At 32.8% G+C, this 15168-nt stretch overlaps 1 protein-coding gene across 1 annotated transcript; it reads left to right on the forward strand.

Annotated features, from left to right (window-relative positions):
• The first annotated feature begins 782 nt into the window (after nt 1-782).
• LOC144854118 (uncharacterized) lies at nt 783-14032 on the forward strand. The gene is made up of 8 exons (XM_078712007.1): nt 783-1254; nt 7064-7384; nt 9366-9767; nt 10053-10229; nt 10786-10959; nt 11066-11452; nt 11698-11782; nt 12045-14032. The coding sequence occupies exons 1-8, from the start codon at nt 1185-1187 to the stop codon at nt 12730-12732; spliced, it is 2304 nt and encodes a 767-aa protein (XP_078568133.1). The 5' UTR covers nt 783-1184; the 3' UTR covers nt 12733-14032.
• Nucleotides 14033-15168: the final 1136 nt, after the last annotated feature.

The following is a 15168-nucleotide window of genomic DNA, read 5'->3' on the forward strand; positions in this document are numbered from 1 at the left end:
AATTTCTACAAAATATAGTATAACATTTTTATCAATCATTGCCTTTTTTGTATGACTGTTATCTCGAAAGAATGAAAAAAAAACAATCCCCATTAAGCTGCTCCAGAAAAAATACAAATAAATAGTTAGTTAAATCATGTTAGTCTTTTCTTATTTTTTGATTAAATTAATTATTGTTAATATTAGAAACTGAAAATGAAAGTAAAATATTTAACATTATTGCAAAAAAAGTGACCAGTATAATTATATAAGTGGTATGACGTCATAATAGGGGAGCGGTAGCATAGAATCTTTATCTTGATCTATATCATCATTGATACCATTACGTCATCATCCAGCATAACTTGATCATCGTCAAATCGATTTGCATCATAACTACTATGTAGATATTATGATTGTCATTATTGTCAATTATTACTATAATTCATCCTAATTATCTTTACCATATTTTCTTTTACGTCATCATCATAATTATTCCTTTAAACCATTGTAAGAAAACACCTAATAATTAAAATCATTTTCGCTTTGGGTTAATATTTGATAAAATACCTATTTCATTAACCCTAGTTGTGTTTTCGTTTTCTGTGATATAAATACATGTTTTATTATTAATTCAAGAAAAACAATGCTATTTCCGCCTGCATGTAAACGGGGACTTTTCCTATTTTCTAATTATTACAGCTAATTGTAAAGCAGCTGTTGTCGTGTAAATGAGTCATTATAAAAACGTTTTACTAAAAATGTGCGAGATCATTATTATCACGTAATAAACGGTTCATTTTATAAGCGCAAATGGGAGTGGTCACAGGCCACTTGGGTGAGAAACGTGTTGATTGTAAACCAGTTAGGCTAACAATATCCGACTAACATGCTGCAAGTGGGAACAATAAATGCATTCAGTAGTATTATCCGCCCATGAACTCTATCGACCAATGTTGAGTACGACGTCGCTCATAGATGCTTGAGAAAATACCGTCCTTTCTTATTCAAATAGCAAGCAACAACAATACGTGTTGAACAATCTACCAACAGACCATGCAAAGGATTCTGTAATCGCTTAATAGGTGAATGCGACCGACAAAAACCGTTAGGTTTCGAACGTATTAATTTTTCTTCTTAACCTCACAGCTGATTAAGATACTGCTGAAGAAAGAGTCTAAAGAAGGGATGTTATTGTAGCTACGATGGCTGATGTGTATCAGTTTAGCCTAGCATTGCTGTTACTATGTGTGTTACCATCGGTCCAATCTCAAGGTAAGAACGCAGGTTGCAAGACATGTACATTAGTACTATGTCTAAAATTTGTCAACACTTGAACAATGCATCAGCTTTTATAGACATAATTCAATAGTAATGTACATTTCTAAAGTATGCTCTAAATAAGTAATCGGTTAGCAAAATTAGAATTTTCTACACCGTAACATCTGCAGGATAGAGCTAAATATCACGTGTTTGTGGACATATAAAAATACATTCATAATTTCGTTTAATATATGTATCATATGACAATAGCCCGAGCTTTAATTAAACCTACTTTATTATAGAGGTGTAGGCATATTTCCACATTTGGGCCGAAGATCTACTAAATGATTAATTTTTTAAGCACAATTTGAGTATGGACGACACAGAGGGTATACAAACTTAGAAGGCCCATTAAACAAATCTTTCGTTTGAAGCCACATCTTAATGATACAGATTAGATGTTTTGAGTTATATAACGGATCCACCAAACCACAAAAGTGACCCCTTTTTTTCGTTTCTGCTATACGTTTTAATTGCATTTATCACAGTATAGGTCTATGTCTATTTTATGCAACATTATCGCTACTTCATCATCATATGCCTCCTGTCCAGTGTAGATAGTCTATTGTTTAAGGTTATTTCCTGTATGTTTCACAACATTAATAATGCCAAATAGCAAAGGTTGCCAAAGAGATAACATAACGGATAAATGAAATCGAATTATGTATTTACACATTTTTTTTATTATACATTGTCGCACCTCGTGTGGTATATTACAGGCATGCATGGAGTTAATGGTTAATATATTTTGTTAATACTCTGTCAATGTATATACCGTAGGCCTTCAAAGAGTAGGGCTAACAAAACAATGTTATTATAAACGTCAGTAAAAAAAATCCTATATGGACATTATCATATACTAAAATGTCTATTCTCATTTCAAGAACTTATCATGTTTTCTTGTAAAATGGACGAAATTAATATTAACTGTATAAGCATAGGCCTATTTTAAATTTTGAATCATATTTCGCCATTCGTGCTAAAGGAATCCAATTAAGTAATATAAGTGTCATGACAGTGTAATACGCCTATTCAATATTTTCATTTATTAGCATTCATAAACATCAATGACTATCTTTATTAAAGATTGATTTGATAATCAGTCTAATATGAAAACCACCACTTACGGACCAATGGGTAATTGTGCCGTGTGGTATTATGTATCTATAATTGCGCCTATTAAACAGTGTGCTACCTGTATTTTGATCTTTATTCTAATCAGCTTCATACCCGCCTTTTATTTTTAACCTGTTCCAATTTATTGTATTTTCTCACGTTGATTCAATTCAATTATGCCACTTTGTCTAGTATTCACACTGTGAATTCTTTGTCGTAACTGCGTGACAAAAGCACTTCAATACAAGTAAACTCGGTCCTTTATTAATACAATTTTACAGATTTTGTAATTATCCCAGACTGAACGTATTCGTATTTTATCAGTTAATGGAGGTACTGTCTAAAAAAAATGAAATAGGTCTACAATGTGTGTCATTTGGTACGTTCAAACTGAGCCAGGATGTTATCCGGCCACCGAACCGGAATTCGGGTTCAGTGTGAACGGAGCATTAATCAGAGTCGAACAGTGTGTGCCTGTGTGTAAACTGCTGTATGTATTAGGTAGGCTACACTACCGTAATAAAAACAATAACAATAGCAAGGATTAAATGATTATCTACTACCATCCATTGCATAAAATAATAATTTATTATTATTATTAGTCAGCGTTTGAAGAAACCACTTTAATTATTATTCAGGTCCTATAGGCTAAACCATCAAACCAGTTACTGAGCACGCTCAATTAATACGAGAGCTCTTGAGTATTAGCTCGAATAATTGGTATTTATCTACTATTCATTCGTAAATGGTAAACAATAGCGTAACGATGGATACGACGACCAGTATATTTGAATTATGCTTTTATCCTTATGCTCATTGGAGCTATCAACAAGTGTATCTATGATTATAAAATAACAAAATAATAAAAATATTGCTATTAAAAATTCAAAACCGATAACATTGCTGGTTTGGACTTAACACGAGCATATTGATTCCAATAAAAAAAAATTACTATGCAAATTAGGTTCCTTAATCATTATTTTACGGCGTAAGTAGGTTTCTATGATTACCATGACAATAATAATAATAATTTTTTAAAAATGTCCTTTCTATCTGCTAAAGATTGCTTTTGTTTTTAAAATGATGTAAGCTGATTTTACAATCAGAAAATACAATTTAACTATACCATATTGGTTCCAGTATAATTGTCGTATTCCACTACGTTATTTTTATACAGTGCATAATTATAGTACAGGAAAATTTCAAATAATTTCAGAAAAATATCGACAGAATGCAAATTGCGCAGCTCACTTGAAATATGGCAGTGTTGCTAAGATACATACCTATATAACTATTATACTATACCTAATTAAAATGCGTCCCAGTGTATTATTATATTCACATTGTTCTGTACTCATCAATTTGACATTTAATTACCTGTACAGTACATTATTATTCTGATGATTCATTAGCAAAATGTCAAATGATTAAACATTGTCATTTAGTACTGTATGTATACTGTCAATGGTGGATCAAGGAATGTCATATCGGGGTGCATTATGTAGGCCTATATATAAACGGAAATATCCACTTTTCACACTGTGAATTCATTGTCGTAACTGCGTGACAAAAGCACTTCAATACACGTAAACCCGGTCCTTTATTAATACAATTTTACAGACTTTTGTAATCATTATCGACTAAACATATTCGTATTTTATCAGTTAATGGAAGTACTGTCTAAAAAATGAAATAGGTCTATATAAAAACGGAAATATCAATGGTTAAACAAGATCAGATTCAAGTTATGAAGCGGAGTATGTTTTCATCTGATCTATCACTGTGTATAGTCAGTCTTACGTGGATTCGGCCCTTGATCTAATTTGTATAGATTATTTTGATTTATATCAACACATGTAAACATATTATTAAATCACAGACATATCCGGAATCCACGTAAACAGTTGAAAATGTAAGTCCTTCTTACGAATACAATAAAATATAAAGTCTTTTTAAAAAATACAATAAAATCTCCAAATCAAATTGACACTCAAGCACGTTTGGATGGTATACTTGTCATTAATGATGAGACAAATCTGACGTTAAAATTGTAATCTTCCGGAAATAATATAATATACTGTATAAAATAAACCATAAAATCAACAATTACTTAAAAATAATTAAGATAATGAATGGTGTTTCCATTATGTTTATTTATTAGTATTCTGTCAAAAGCATTTTTTAAATATTTAATGCCCAATTTCGGAAATCAAACATCGTCATACACAATTTAAAATGGAAAAAATTAAATTACATACTATTGTATTTTTATCCCATTAATAACATTAATAAACCATTACATATTAAAACATGTACTTACAGTACAGTATATAAGTAAATATAGATCAGGGAACTCATCCTCATAAATTATATTTACAGTATAGACAGATAGAGCCATCGTGAACTGGTACTATTACTATTGTAAACAAATTAATATAAATTCTTGTTTTCCGTTTCAGTGTGATATGTCGAGAATGTTAATCCATATTTTACTGTTTATTAAACATATGATTTTATATATATATAAAAAAAAACTATCGTAATATTTGAGGCCAAGGCTTCGTATCACCTTCCAATACTTCTCAATTGTTTTCCGTTTCATTGTGATGTGTCGAGAATGTAAACCCTATTTTTTAACTGTTTATTTAAACATATGATTTTTTTTTTATAATCATGATAATGTTTGAGGCCAAGGTTTCGTCTATTACCATCTTCAATATCTATCATCCTATTGTGATTAAATTACAAATATATAAATCAGTATTTTGGGCATCAAATTCATTATATCCTGATGACATTCACTTTGCTATCTTTAAAGCTCTATTTATACTATCAAACTAGTTTAATGTGTGATGTGCCCATATGGCAGTGATATGCTCAAATATGGTAGTGATATGACATCATCATGTCCATATATGAGCACATCATATTTTTTGTCACATACAGTTTGATATTGTAGACATAGCTTACATGGAATTTGAAGTTGAATTATCTTCGTCTATATTATCGTCTTTATTTAGAGTTAAACATGTGTATGTTTGTAATACTGTATATGGATCTACTGTACTATTAACACGTTGATGTCCGCCAGTAGTACTGAAAGGTTTCATTGTGACATACCAGTCAAAACTTCAACACATCCGGGTGAATTACCAGATCATGAATACATAATATTTTTAATTCTATTAAGTCTAAAATCTTAAATGAATTTGCTTGCGTCACATCCTACTATAAGGCCTCTTGGAATACTTTAACATTATTCACTCGCCGTTTTCATGTCAACGACTCTTCCAAATGTTTAACTGGATGACGTAACTAATGTTCTATTAACTAATTAGATGACGGTGATGTTCATAGCATTATTGCTTGATTTTTAAATTAATCTCGATTTTTTAAATAATTTAATCGTGGTATTCACATTAACGATAGTAATGAGGAAGACGATGCCGATAAAGACAAATAATTGAATAAATCTGCATTCATGATACATAAGGATATTGCTACCAATTTCATGTAATTTATACATTAATCATCCAATGCGTGGTGTAATGTTGTTTGTGTCCGAAATGTATACGTGGTGTCTTAACGAATACCTTACAACATCTACGTGTAGTCATCAATACAAACTCTAAATATGATATTGTATTTATCTGTTTACAATAACTACTGTAGGGTAACAGTACAGTAACAGTAACAATAATGATTGCTTTCAAAATGACTGGCATCTTAAAATTAATTCTAAACAAACATTCTAAACTGTAAATATTGTTTCAAAGTATGCCTAACGTATTTTTAATGAAATGTAGGAAACGGTTAATTATCCTTTGACGCAACAATGTCGTTTCTTGTTTACGAATGTGTACCCAAGGAAATTACGTAATTGTTTTTATTGACAATATAGCGTCAGGTCTAACAACTTATGTTTGTCTTCAATGTCATCGTTTAATGGCAATTTGTATTAATTAGCAATTTGTTTGACCTCAGGAACTACCCACCCTTATTGTTAATAGCTATTCTTTAATTTTAAAGGTCGTCGTTTGAGTACACATAATGATTTGACAAATCAAGTTATTAGTTGAACTTAAGTAATGTTTGTTGTTAACTGTGTAAATGACGTGTTTGATTTGAAGGTGATCAAATGAGAATAAACATACAAATAGGCCTAAAAAGGCAACAACAATTCATATACATAAAGAGAAATTCGTCTTAAGCTCTGTCTACACTATCAAACTTTATGTGACAAAAAAAAATGTGATTTGCCCATAGATGGACATGATATCATACCACTACCATATTTGGGCATCACATTTTTTTTGTCACATAAAGCTTGATAGTGTAGACAGAGCTTTAGAACCGACTGGCGGAGCTGCGCACTGCGTGGACTTTACTGAACTAATTAACGTATTGAATAATTAACATTATTTATAAATAGTAAACGTATCAAAAATCCTTTTTTTGTCATCTCACAAGTTAGGCCTATGATATGCCTAACTATTCGTTTGCTTCATTTTCATTCATTCATCATTTAACCTAGCATCTAATCTCCTTGGATGTACTTTTAAAATGCAAGATTGCTAACTAGATTACTTTTACTACTACTTAAATAATATTATAGTGTAACATTAATCTTATCTTGTGGTTACAGGTAACTATATGTTATTGGGATGTTTTTGGGACGATCAAATACGAGCTTTGCCTGATCTTACATCGTGCGCACCACCTTGTTTCACAGTCTGTTCAGCAGGCACGCCTTATTGCCAGACTGGTAGCATGACCGTGGACTTTTGCACAGATCTGTGTAGATCTAAGCAGCACAAGTATGCTGGTTTGCAGGCTGGAAACCAGTGTTTCTGTGGAACGTCAGGAGCAAGTTTTAGCCAATACGGTCAATATACATGCTCAATTCCTTGTGAAGGTAACAGCTCACAGATATGCGGAGATGTCTACAGAAATTCGGTGTATGACAGTGAGTTTGTATTTGATTTTTGAGGGGATTTTTTAAATTATTATATCCTATTCTATTCACAGTCATTCGTTTCAATTTTATTTGGGCAAACACATGGACTTGCAATGTGCCTGTCACACTAGGCCTAACAATATAAAAACACAATAACAATATCTACCATTATTTCTCCATTGACTACATTCACCATATCCATTCCTACAATGATCTTCCTCTATCTATCCGCAATTCATTATCCTTTTCCTCATTAAAAACTAGACTTTTCTCCAAACTATGTAATCTTTTTACAGACTTTAATTTTAAATTGTAAAATATTAGATCTAAATAATTATATTTATTATTTTTTCTTAATTTAACATATCAGTTATTTTCTATATTCCAAATTTTCTTATTCAGATTTTTAATTCTAATGTAATTTATTTTATTTATAGGCTTTTGTTTTTCTTTAACTTTTCTGTTTTTTTTTTGTATTTTGTGTATTGTATCTGTTCCGAGAGTCCCAAATAATGATCAGCAATTGCTAGATGGATCACCCTCATTAAATATGATTCAAATAAATAAATAAATCTATCCATCGACCTAGTGTTTATTCATTTACTAGGTTCACTCCTTTCCCAACTCCATCTGCCTTCATTTGTATTACCGGGCTATGGTAATTATCTGAACTTGAATGCATGTTAACAAAAGGGTTAGGATTTTCACAGCATATCAAGTGCCATGTGAAACATTATTTGAAGCCTGGTCTTTCACTCACTCACTAATTAGTAATATACAGCTTTATTGCCATCATGTACTTGTTTCTATGCGACATTTAGAAGGTTAAGAATAACACTATGTAGTGTATAATGTAAAGCCTGTTTTTTTTATTCTATTCTATTATTATTATTCTATATATAATGTAAAGGCTATTAACATAGGGTATTAACATAGGGTACCTCCGGTAAATGGACTTTACATGTCGATGTATGGGGGTTCGAATCCCATGGCTAACTTCATTTTCTTTATAGTTAGAGGGAGATTATTTAGAGGGTTAGGTTTAGTTATATTTAGGAAGTAGTTCGGCTATCTTTCACACAAGGTGTCCCCAAATTATGTACGAAAAAAAATCGCTGCCCGGAGCGACCCTTTAAACATAACAGTTGGTACTAAGTATAGCTTATCGAAAGAATAACGTTCTAGAATCACCAGAAACAGTACTTTAGAAACATTCCTTGTATTACACAGTCGAAATAATTAAATGTTTAATCAACTGAATATCAAACTCGTTACAAAAAACAAACTCTGAAAGTTATGACGTAACGTATACAAATATGCACCCTCGACCTGGGGGACATTATTTTCTTTGAAAACATGCCGCCTTTTACCCTTTTCCAATACCTGTATAAACACTATTATAATAATATTTCAGAGTGCTATTCAACCTGGGAAAATCGATTTCACAGACTGAATTCCGCCTTTGAATAAAACCGCAACATTTTCCAGTATCTATATATTTCACGTTTATACTATTGCTGGGAGACAAACAGAAAACACCAATTTCGAAACGATTTCCAATACAAGACGTCTTGTATAGGCCTACACTATATTGTAGAATTGTATTGCTACCCTTAGGCCTATTGTATACAATTGTAAAACGACTTCCTGTCATTAAAACATATCATTTTTATTGAATTAACTTTGTAAGATATAATCCTAGTCAATATGACCCTGATTTGCATAACTATAACATCTATATTTGAATACGTTGTAATTTTAGAATTATTAAAGGACAATTATTATTTCCCGTGTAAGCCTACGTGTGTAAAGAAATTAACAATGTCAATGCATACATTGTAGTTCTTTATATATTTTGCAAGTAATTGAAATGGGCCTATAGGCCTAATTATCTTATTCTAATTCATTTTACAAAACCACTTACAGTTACCTGATATAATCCTCAAAATGTCTTTATTATTAAGAATAATTGTTAACATTTATTTTATAGCTTTATACCAAGCACCAACTTGTCCACAGCCAGTTACTGTTGTAAATGGAAGGATATTACCTGGTGAAAAATTAGAATATTTTGAAGGCGACTCAATTTCATATATTTGCGATGACACGGCTTTCTTGCTCGGGGAACCGAACAGAACATGTTTGTCTTCGGGGCAATGGAACGTTCCTCCTCCAGAGTGCCGAGCGGTGTGTAACGAACCCATTGTGGGAATGGATAGTAATCGAGGAGCTCCAGCTCCAATTGAAGAGTATGTTAGTAGCGTCAATATTGCTGGTGAACGGTACACGTTATCGTGTTTGGTCGGGTACACTAGCTTGAATGACGTCCTTCTTGCCACTTGTCAGGTTGATGGTACTTGGGGCTATAATTCATCAGACACAATATGTGAAGGTATGTAAATACAATTGACATTTAATGTTAAGTATGAAACAAAATGAACTTCTTTACTAACATAATTCATAATTCATCGTGTCAACAATTCAAGGTATTTTGAATTTGTGATGTAAGCTTTGTTTTAAAAACACTATAATTCAATGGCATCTATTAATTTGTTTATGCATTCGCTGACAAAATGAAAAGTAAAGATTTTACAAATTTTCAATGAAGGATATGGTAAATAGGTGCCACATCAGCTATTTCTATAATACTATTTTAATCTTCTTTTTTTCGTTGCAGTCGTTGTTTGCCCCACTCCAACACCACAAGAGGGTGTACAAATAAGTGGCAATTCTTACTCGTATCTAAGTACACTTATGTATACATGTTTGGAGGGTTTTACGTCGTCATCAGGCAGTGTCAGTCGACAGTGTCAAGCTGATGGAAGTTGGTCAGGAATGGCTCTTAGTTGTTCTGGTAAGTCTTTGAAGATAGTGGCTCTCTAGCTTGGTTGTTGGTTGAGGATCTTGTGTCTTTCACATCAACAGGAAGGTTTTCATTGTATATATGTTGTTGCCACACAGTACGCTGCTTAGTTTAGAAAGCATTGGGTGGTTATCTATCATCTAATTATTGTTTAACGCGTGTTGAAATAAAAGATTCAAGATTAAATTATTGTCACATAATAGCATACATACCATTTTTTGCATAGCTTAAACACTAAAAATAAAAAAATGAATAAACGTACATACTACCTTTAAATTATTACTGTACAGTATTTTGACAAACAAAAATGATGAAGCTGACCGCCAAGCTGACCGTCAAGCAGAACGTTAAAAGAGAGTCTCTAAAGTGGTTATTTTTTTTTTATTCGTACGATTAATCTCCAATGCTGTTAAACATAACTAAACATCGTACATATATTGATGTTTATTGAAAAACATCCTCTGCCATTAAAAAAAAAAAAGAAACAACAATGATTACATGTTATACTCTTATTGTATTTCCAAAATGAATCTCGTTGTCTTTTCAGTTGTGTCCTGTCCTCCACCTCAAATTACTGCCGATATGACAATAACTCCTGGACCTTACTACTTCGGAGATACAGTGATGTACTTCTGTCTTGATGGCTTGTTAATGGGTGAATCAATTCGAACTTGCACTGCAGGTAGCTCGTGGTCTGGCCAACCTCCATATTGTGTAAGACGTAAGTTCATAAAATCTATTCATTTTAATTTATGGAAAATTAAAGTATATAGTATTTACTTATATTTGTTTTATTTAATTTAAATAATTTACGTTAATATTTTTAGCCACCACTCGAGTCATGAACTATGCAACCACGGCACCACAATTCACTGCAATAGCAGCCACAGGACGTCCGACGGATTCTCGAAACACACCCAGATATGTGACTACGCCACGCCCAACAACAATGCCACCATATCCAACGATGAAATTGCCGACAACCAGGAAACACGTTACAACTGAACAAGAAACTAGACCACAAACATTTCACCCTAGAAAAACGTCTATAGCACAGACAATAACAAATCGAGGAGATACGGGAGATCCATCGATAACCAATTTGGTAACTAATATCAAATCAGAATCTGATCAAGATGTGACGTCACAAGATAATACATCTACAACTAGTGAAGAATTTAATGAAAAGGCCAAAAGTGACAAATCTCCTGCAGGTAAGCAACACACCATTTCCTCTTACACCAGGTATGGTTATTGCATGTACTGAAACTTATACTGTACAGTTTCCATCAAATGCAACTCTGTGGTTGATTGCTATCAAATACAACTTCATAGTTGCCCTATCGAATGCATAGTTTCTATCTCAGCAATGTCGACAAAGACTTATTCAGAATTCATCCATTTCTTGTGTTGAAATTCTTACTCCTAATTAACTTTCATTTATTGTTGTTCTTAATAGATTTCATGATACTGATTGTTATTGGTGCTGGTGTGTTTTCAGTAATTTTACTATCGATTATATTTACCGTTGCGTGTGTAAATTCGTAAGTACTGTAGTATATATGTGTTTTACCAATACTCGTAAGAAACATAACGTATAGCAATTACATGCTCATAGACTGTCAATTGTATTCTTTTCGATATAATAATTATGATAACTCTACTGTAGGCCTACATGTATAGATGCAGAGTTTAAACTTCATTTCATCTCAAATTGTTTTAATTATTTAAAATCAAAGTCTTGATTTGGACTGTTTTGTAGTTTAGTAGATTGTATCTAATATTTTATATGATATTTTTACACAGACCAAAAAGAGGAAAAGTAAAAGTTTCCAAACCAATCAATTTCATCAGTAGTAAAGAGACTGGATCAATGATGGACATTCTTTGGCCTGAAGATATCACACACGATAGTCCACGAAGTCGAGCAGATTCTGGGCTACCTCCTTCAGATCGAAACTCGCCTAATTCAACTGATGACTCTCCAGATGCAAATGGCAATGGTGGCATGGTAAACCTAGCCTTTGAACATGACGAGACAGACCGAGGCGATGAGGCGGACCAACGAGAGGAAGATCCATACCACCGAATAGATTTTGCAGTCGTTAATGAAAAAAATAAGATCAGTAGTGTCCTTATGAACAGTGGTATCATGTCACCTGCCCCTCAAACACAAGATGACCGAACCTCTATAAGTCACAGTCGAATGAACAGTTTCCAAAATCCAGAAGATGTGGATTCCTTATACGCTAAAGTAGATATGTCAAAAAAGACTAAAATGCGTATGCAGAACGGTCATAAAGATGATGCTGTAAGTGTGGATAATCCAATATACGAACAATCGCCACCTAAGTTTCTGTTACCGGCAAATGATAACCAGTCGATAAATGGCGGCGGTGTCGTTAGAAAGACATCTCGTAGAACACCCTCAGACGTCTCGGTATCAAGCCGTACGTACTGGGCTCAGTACGAAGAACAAGTAACGAGACTATAAATGGTACCAAATTCATTGCGATTCACTATTATGTTTTCTGAGCATGCGCAGTCTAGTCGCGTGTCGTGAAATCGTCTTTATTCGACGAACTTAACAGTTTGCACTATTTAACCAGTCGATAGGTAACGAGTAACGAGACACGAGACTATGTTACTAAATTAATTGATAGTAGTGATTTACTACGCGCCACGTTAGCTCATCATTATGTTTTCTGAGCATGCGCAGTCTAGTGGCGCGTCGTGAAATAGTCTGTATATAACGATCTCAACAGTTTGTACTATTTAACCAGTCGATAGTTAAGGGGACTATGTTACTAAATTCATTGATAAGTGATTTACTACGCGCCACGTTAGCTCCTCATTATGTTTTCTAAGCATGCGCAGTCTAGTGGCGCGTCGTGAAATCGTCTGTATTCGACGATCTTAACCGTTTGCACTATTTAAAATAATTATAATTGTTTTAATCCCACCGATTTTGTTTTGATAAATGGATTGAGATTTTTCAAGAGATGTCCCTATGTCTATGCAAGTCTTCCAATTGTCAAGAGTGAATTGATGTATATAACAAAAATATTAAAATACAAATTGTTGTTTCGTGCATGTATGTTGTGAAAATACTAAATGTAAATACAAAAAATATAGTGAAAATATAGTGTATAAAAATTGTTGAGTGTAATTTAAAACAAATCTGAAATGGTCTGCATGAGAAATAAGGACTGTTGTGATTGGCTAATTAATGACATTCTGTGAGCCACAATGACCTGAGAGGTCAAAGGTCTGTTGCCGTGTCAGATTTATATATTTTTCTACCAAATTGTATTATTCAACTTATGAATGAACGATTATTAATGAATTGGAATATAATATTTGTAAGCGATATTTCTCACAATGTGTACCAAATAAACTAATATATAACACTGCTTTTGATACAGCCTGGCTGTTTCTAGTTCTCAGACTAGTAACCGCTATAACATGACTTAATTCTAATTTAATCTGTTAATTAATTTATAACATAAAATTAAGAGAAATGTGACGTATATGAGTAAGTTAAGGTTAAATGTAAGGTCACGTGCAAGATTATACAAATTATATAATTAAAAATACGATGCCTACGATTTATGTAGCCTACTTATGTAATAGGCCTACATAGATTGTCGTGACCATCATAATGACGTATCGTGATGATGTGCACATGTTGGTGCCATTCAGTCTACACTGATTTAAAAAACTTAATGTGAATATTGTATTATTTATTGTATACATTGTTGATAATAAAAGAAATATATTTTGCTCAACTTAAATTGTTTGTTTGCATTAACTAGAAATGCAGTTGTTCACTGAAAATAGTAGGCCTACGAACTGCGATCTTTATATGGGTGTGAACATTTTAAGCTTGGTCCGTGCACGCGCAATACAAACCAATTTAACCAATCACAGTTAACCGATCATCCGAACTGTCGCTTATGATTGGTCGAAGTGTTGTTCGTACGTCTTTGTGTTACGTTGTGAAGTGAAGGTAGGCCTACGACAAAGAATGTTCATGATTACAAAATTGTTTTAAAAAACATAATTTATTATTACTGAGAGTCAATTGGCTTAACCACTCGGCTACCACAGCTAATATCCATCAGTAAAATATAAAGCTCTGTCTACACTATCAACATTTGTGATGTGCCCAAATATGGTTGTGATATGCTCAAATATGGTAGTGATATGTCGTCATCCTGTCCATATATGGGTACATCACATTTTTTTTCACATAAAGTTTGATAGTGTAGACAAGGCTTAAAGCAACGACGCACATGATTAGATTAGGTTCAGATAATTCAAAATAAAGCAAGGTAAACAAGCTATGATAATAATTCATAGAAATGATTCCATTCTGTGACGTACACAGTGTTAGTTAACCGAACAAGAAAAGAAATGGTTGTGTTTTCAGAGAAAAAAAGTCATGAAGCTTGATTAAGACCGATTCTGATTCAATATTTATTTATGTTACATTTCATCGACATAGTAAAAGTTATTCATGGAACTTTGGAAAAACGAATTGGTTGCGAAACAATAAAAACAACTTAGTTCCATATCCAATTCCTCATCAAAGTTTGGAGTTTCATTTTACTGGTCATTCCACAACAACCAAAAAGAATCTTTCAATTTTTCATAGGATTTATTCTGAAATATACATTCAGATTAATAACGTAGGCCTATCATACTCATGCCATGATAATGTAAGCATTGTAACGCTAATCTCCGTTACATATAATCAAGGTTAAATTGCCTTGCTGTAATCATGGAGGAAATATTTCCTCCATGATTACAGCATGGAGGAAATATACATTTCCTCCATGCTGTAATTGTATACTTATCTGTTTCATTTTGTCATCATCGTGTAAAAACGTGGATAGCTTTTTTACTTGATCTGATTAATACACTCATA

This window comes from Antedon bifida, chromosome 10, assembly GCF_963402885.1.
Source record: "Antedon bifida chromosome 10, ecAntBifi1.1, whole genome shotgun sequence".
In the NCBI taxonomy this organism is placed as follows: domain Eukaryota; kingdom Metazoa; phylum Echinodermata; class Crinoidea; order Comatulida; family Antedonidae; genus Antedon; species Antedon bifida.

Excerpts from the sequence above, each read along its gene's own strand:
- LOC144854118 (XM_078712007.1), top strand. The coding sequence starts at position 1,185 with ATGGCTGATGTGTATCAGTTTAGCCTAGCATTGCTGTTACTATGTGTG. Across the intron at positions 1,255-7,063 it reads ACCATCGGTCCAATCTCAAG|GTAACTATATGTTATTGGGA; the intron begins GTAAGAACGCAG and ends TTGTGGTTACAG. Across the intron at positions 11,783-12,044 it reads ACCGTTGCGTGTGTAAATTC|ACCAAAAAGAGGAAAAGTAA; the intron begins GTAAGTACTGTA and ends ATTTTTACACAG.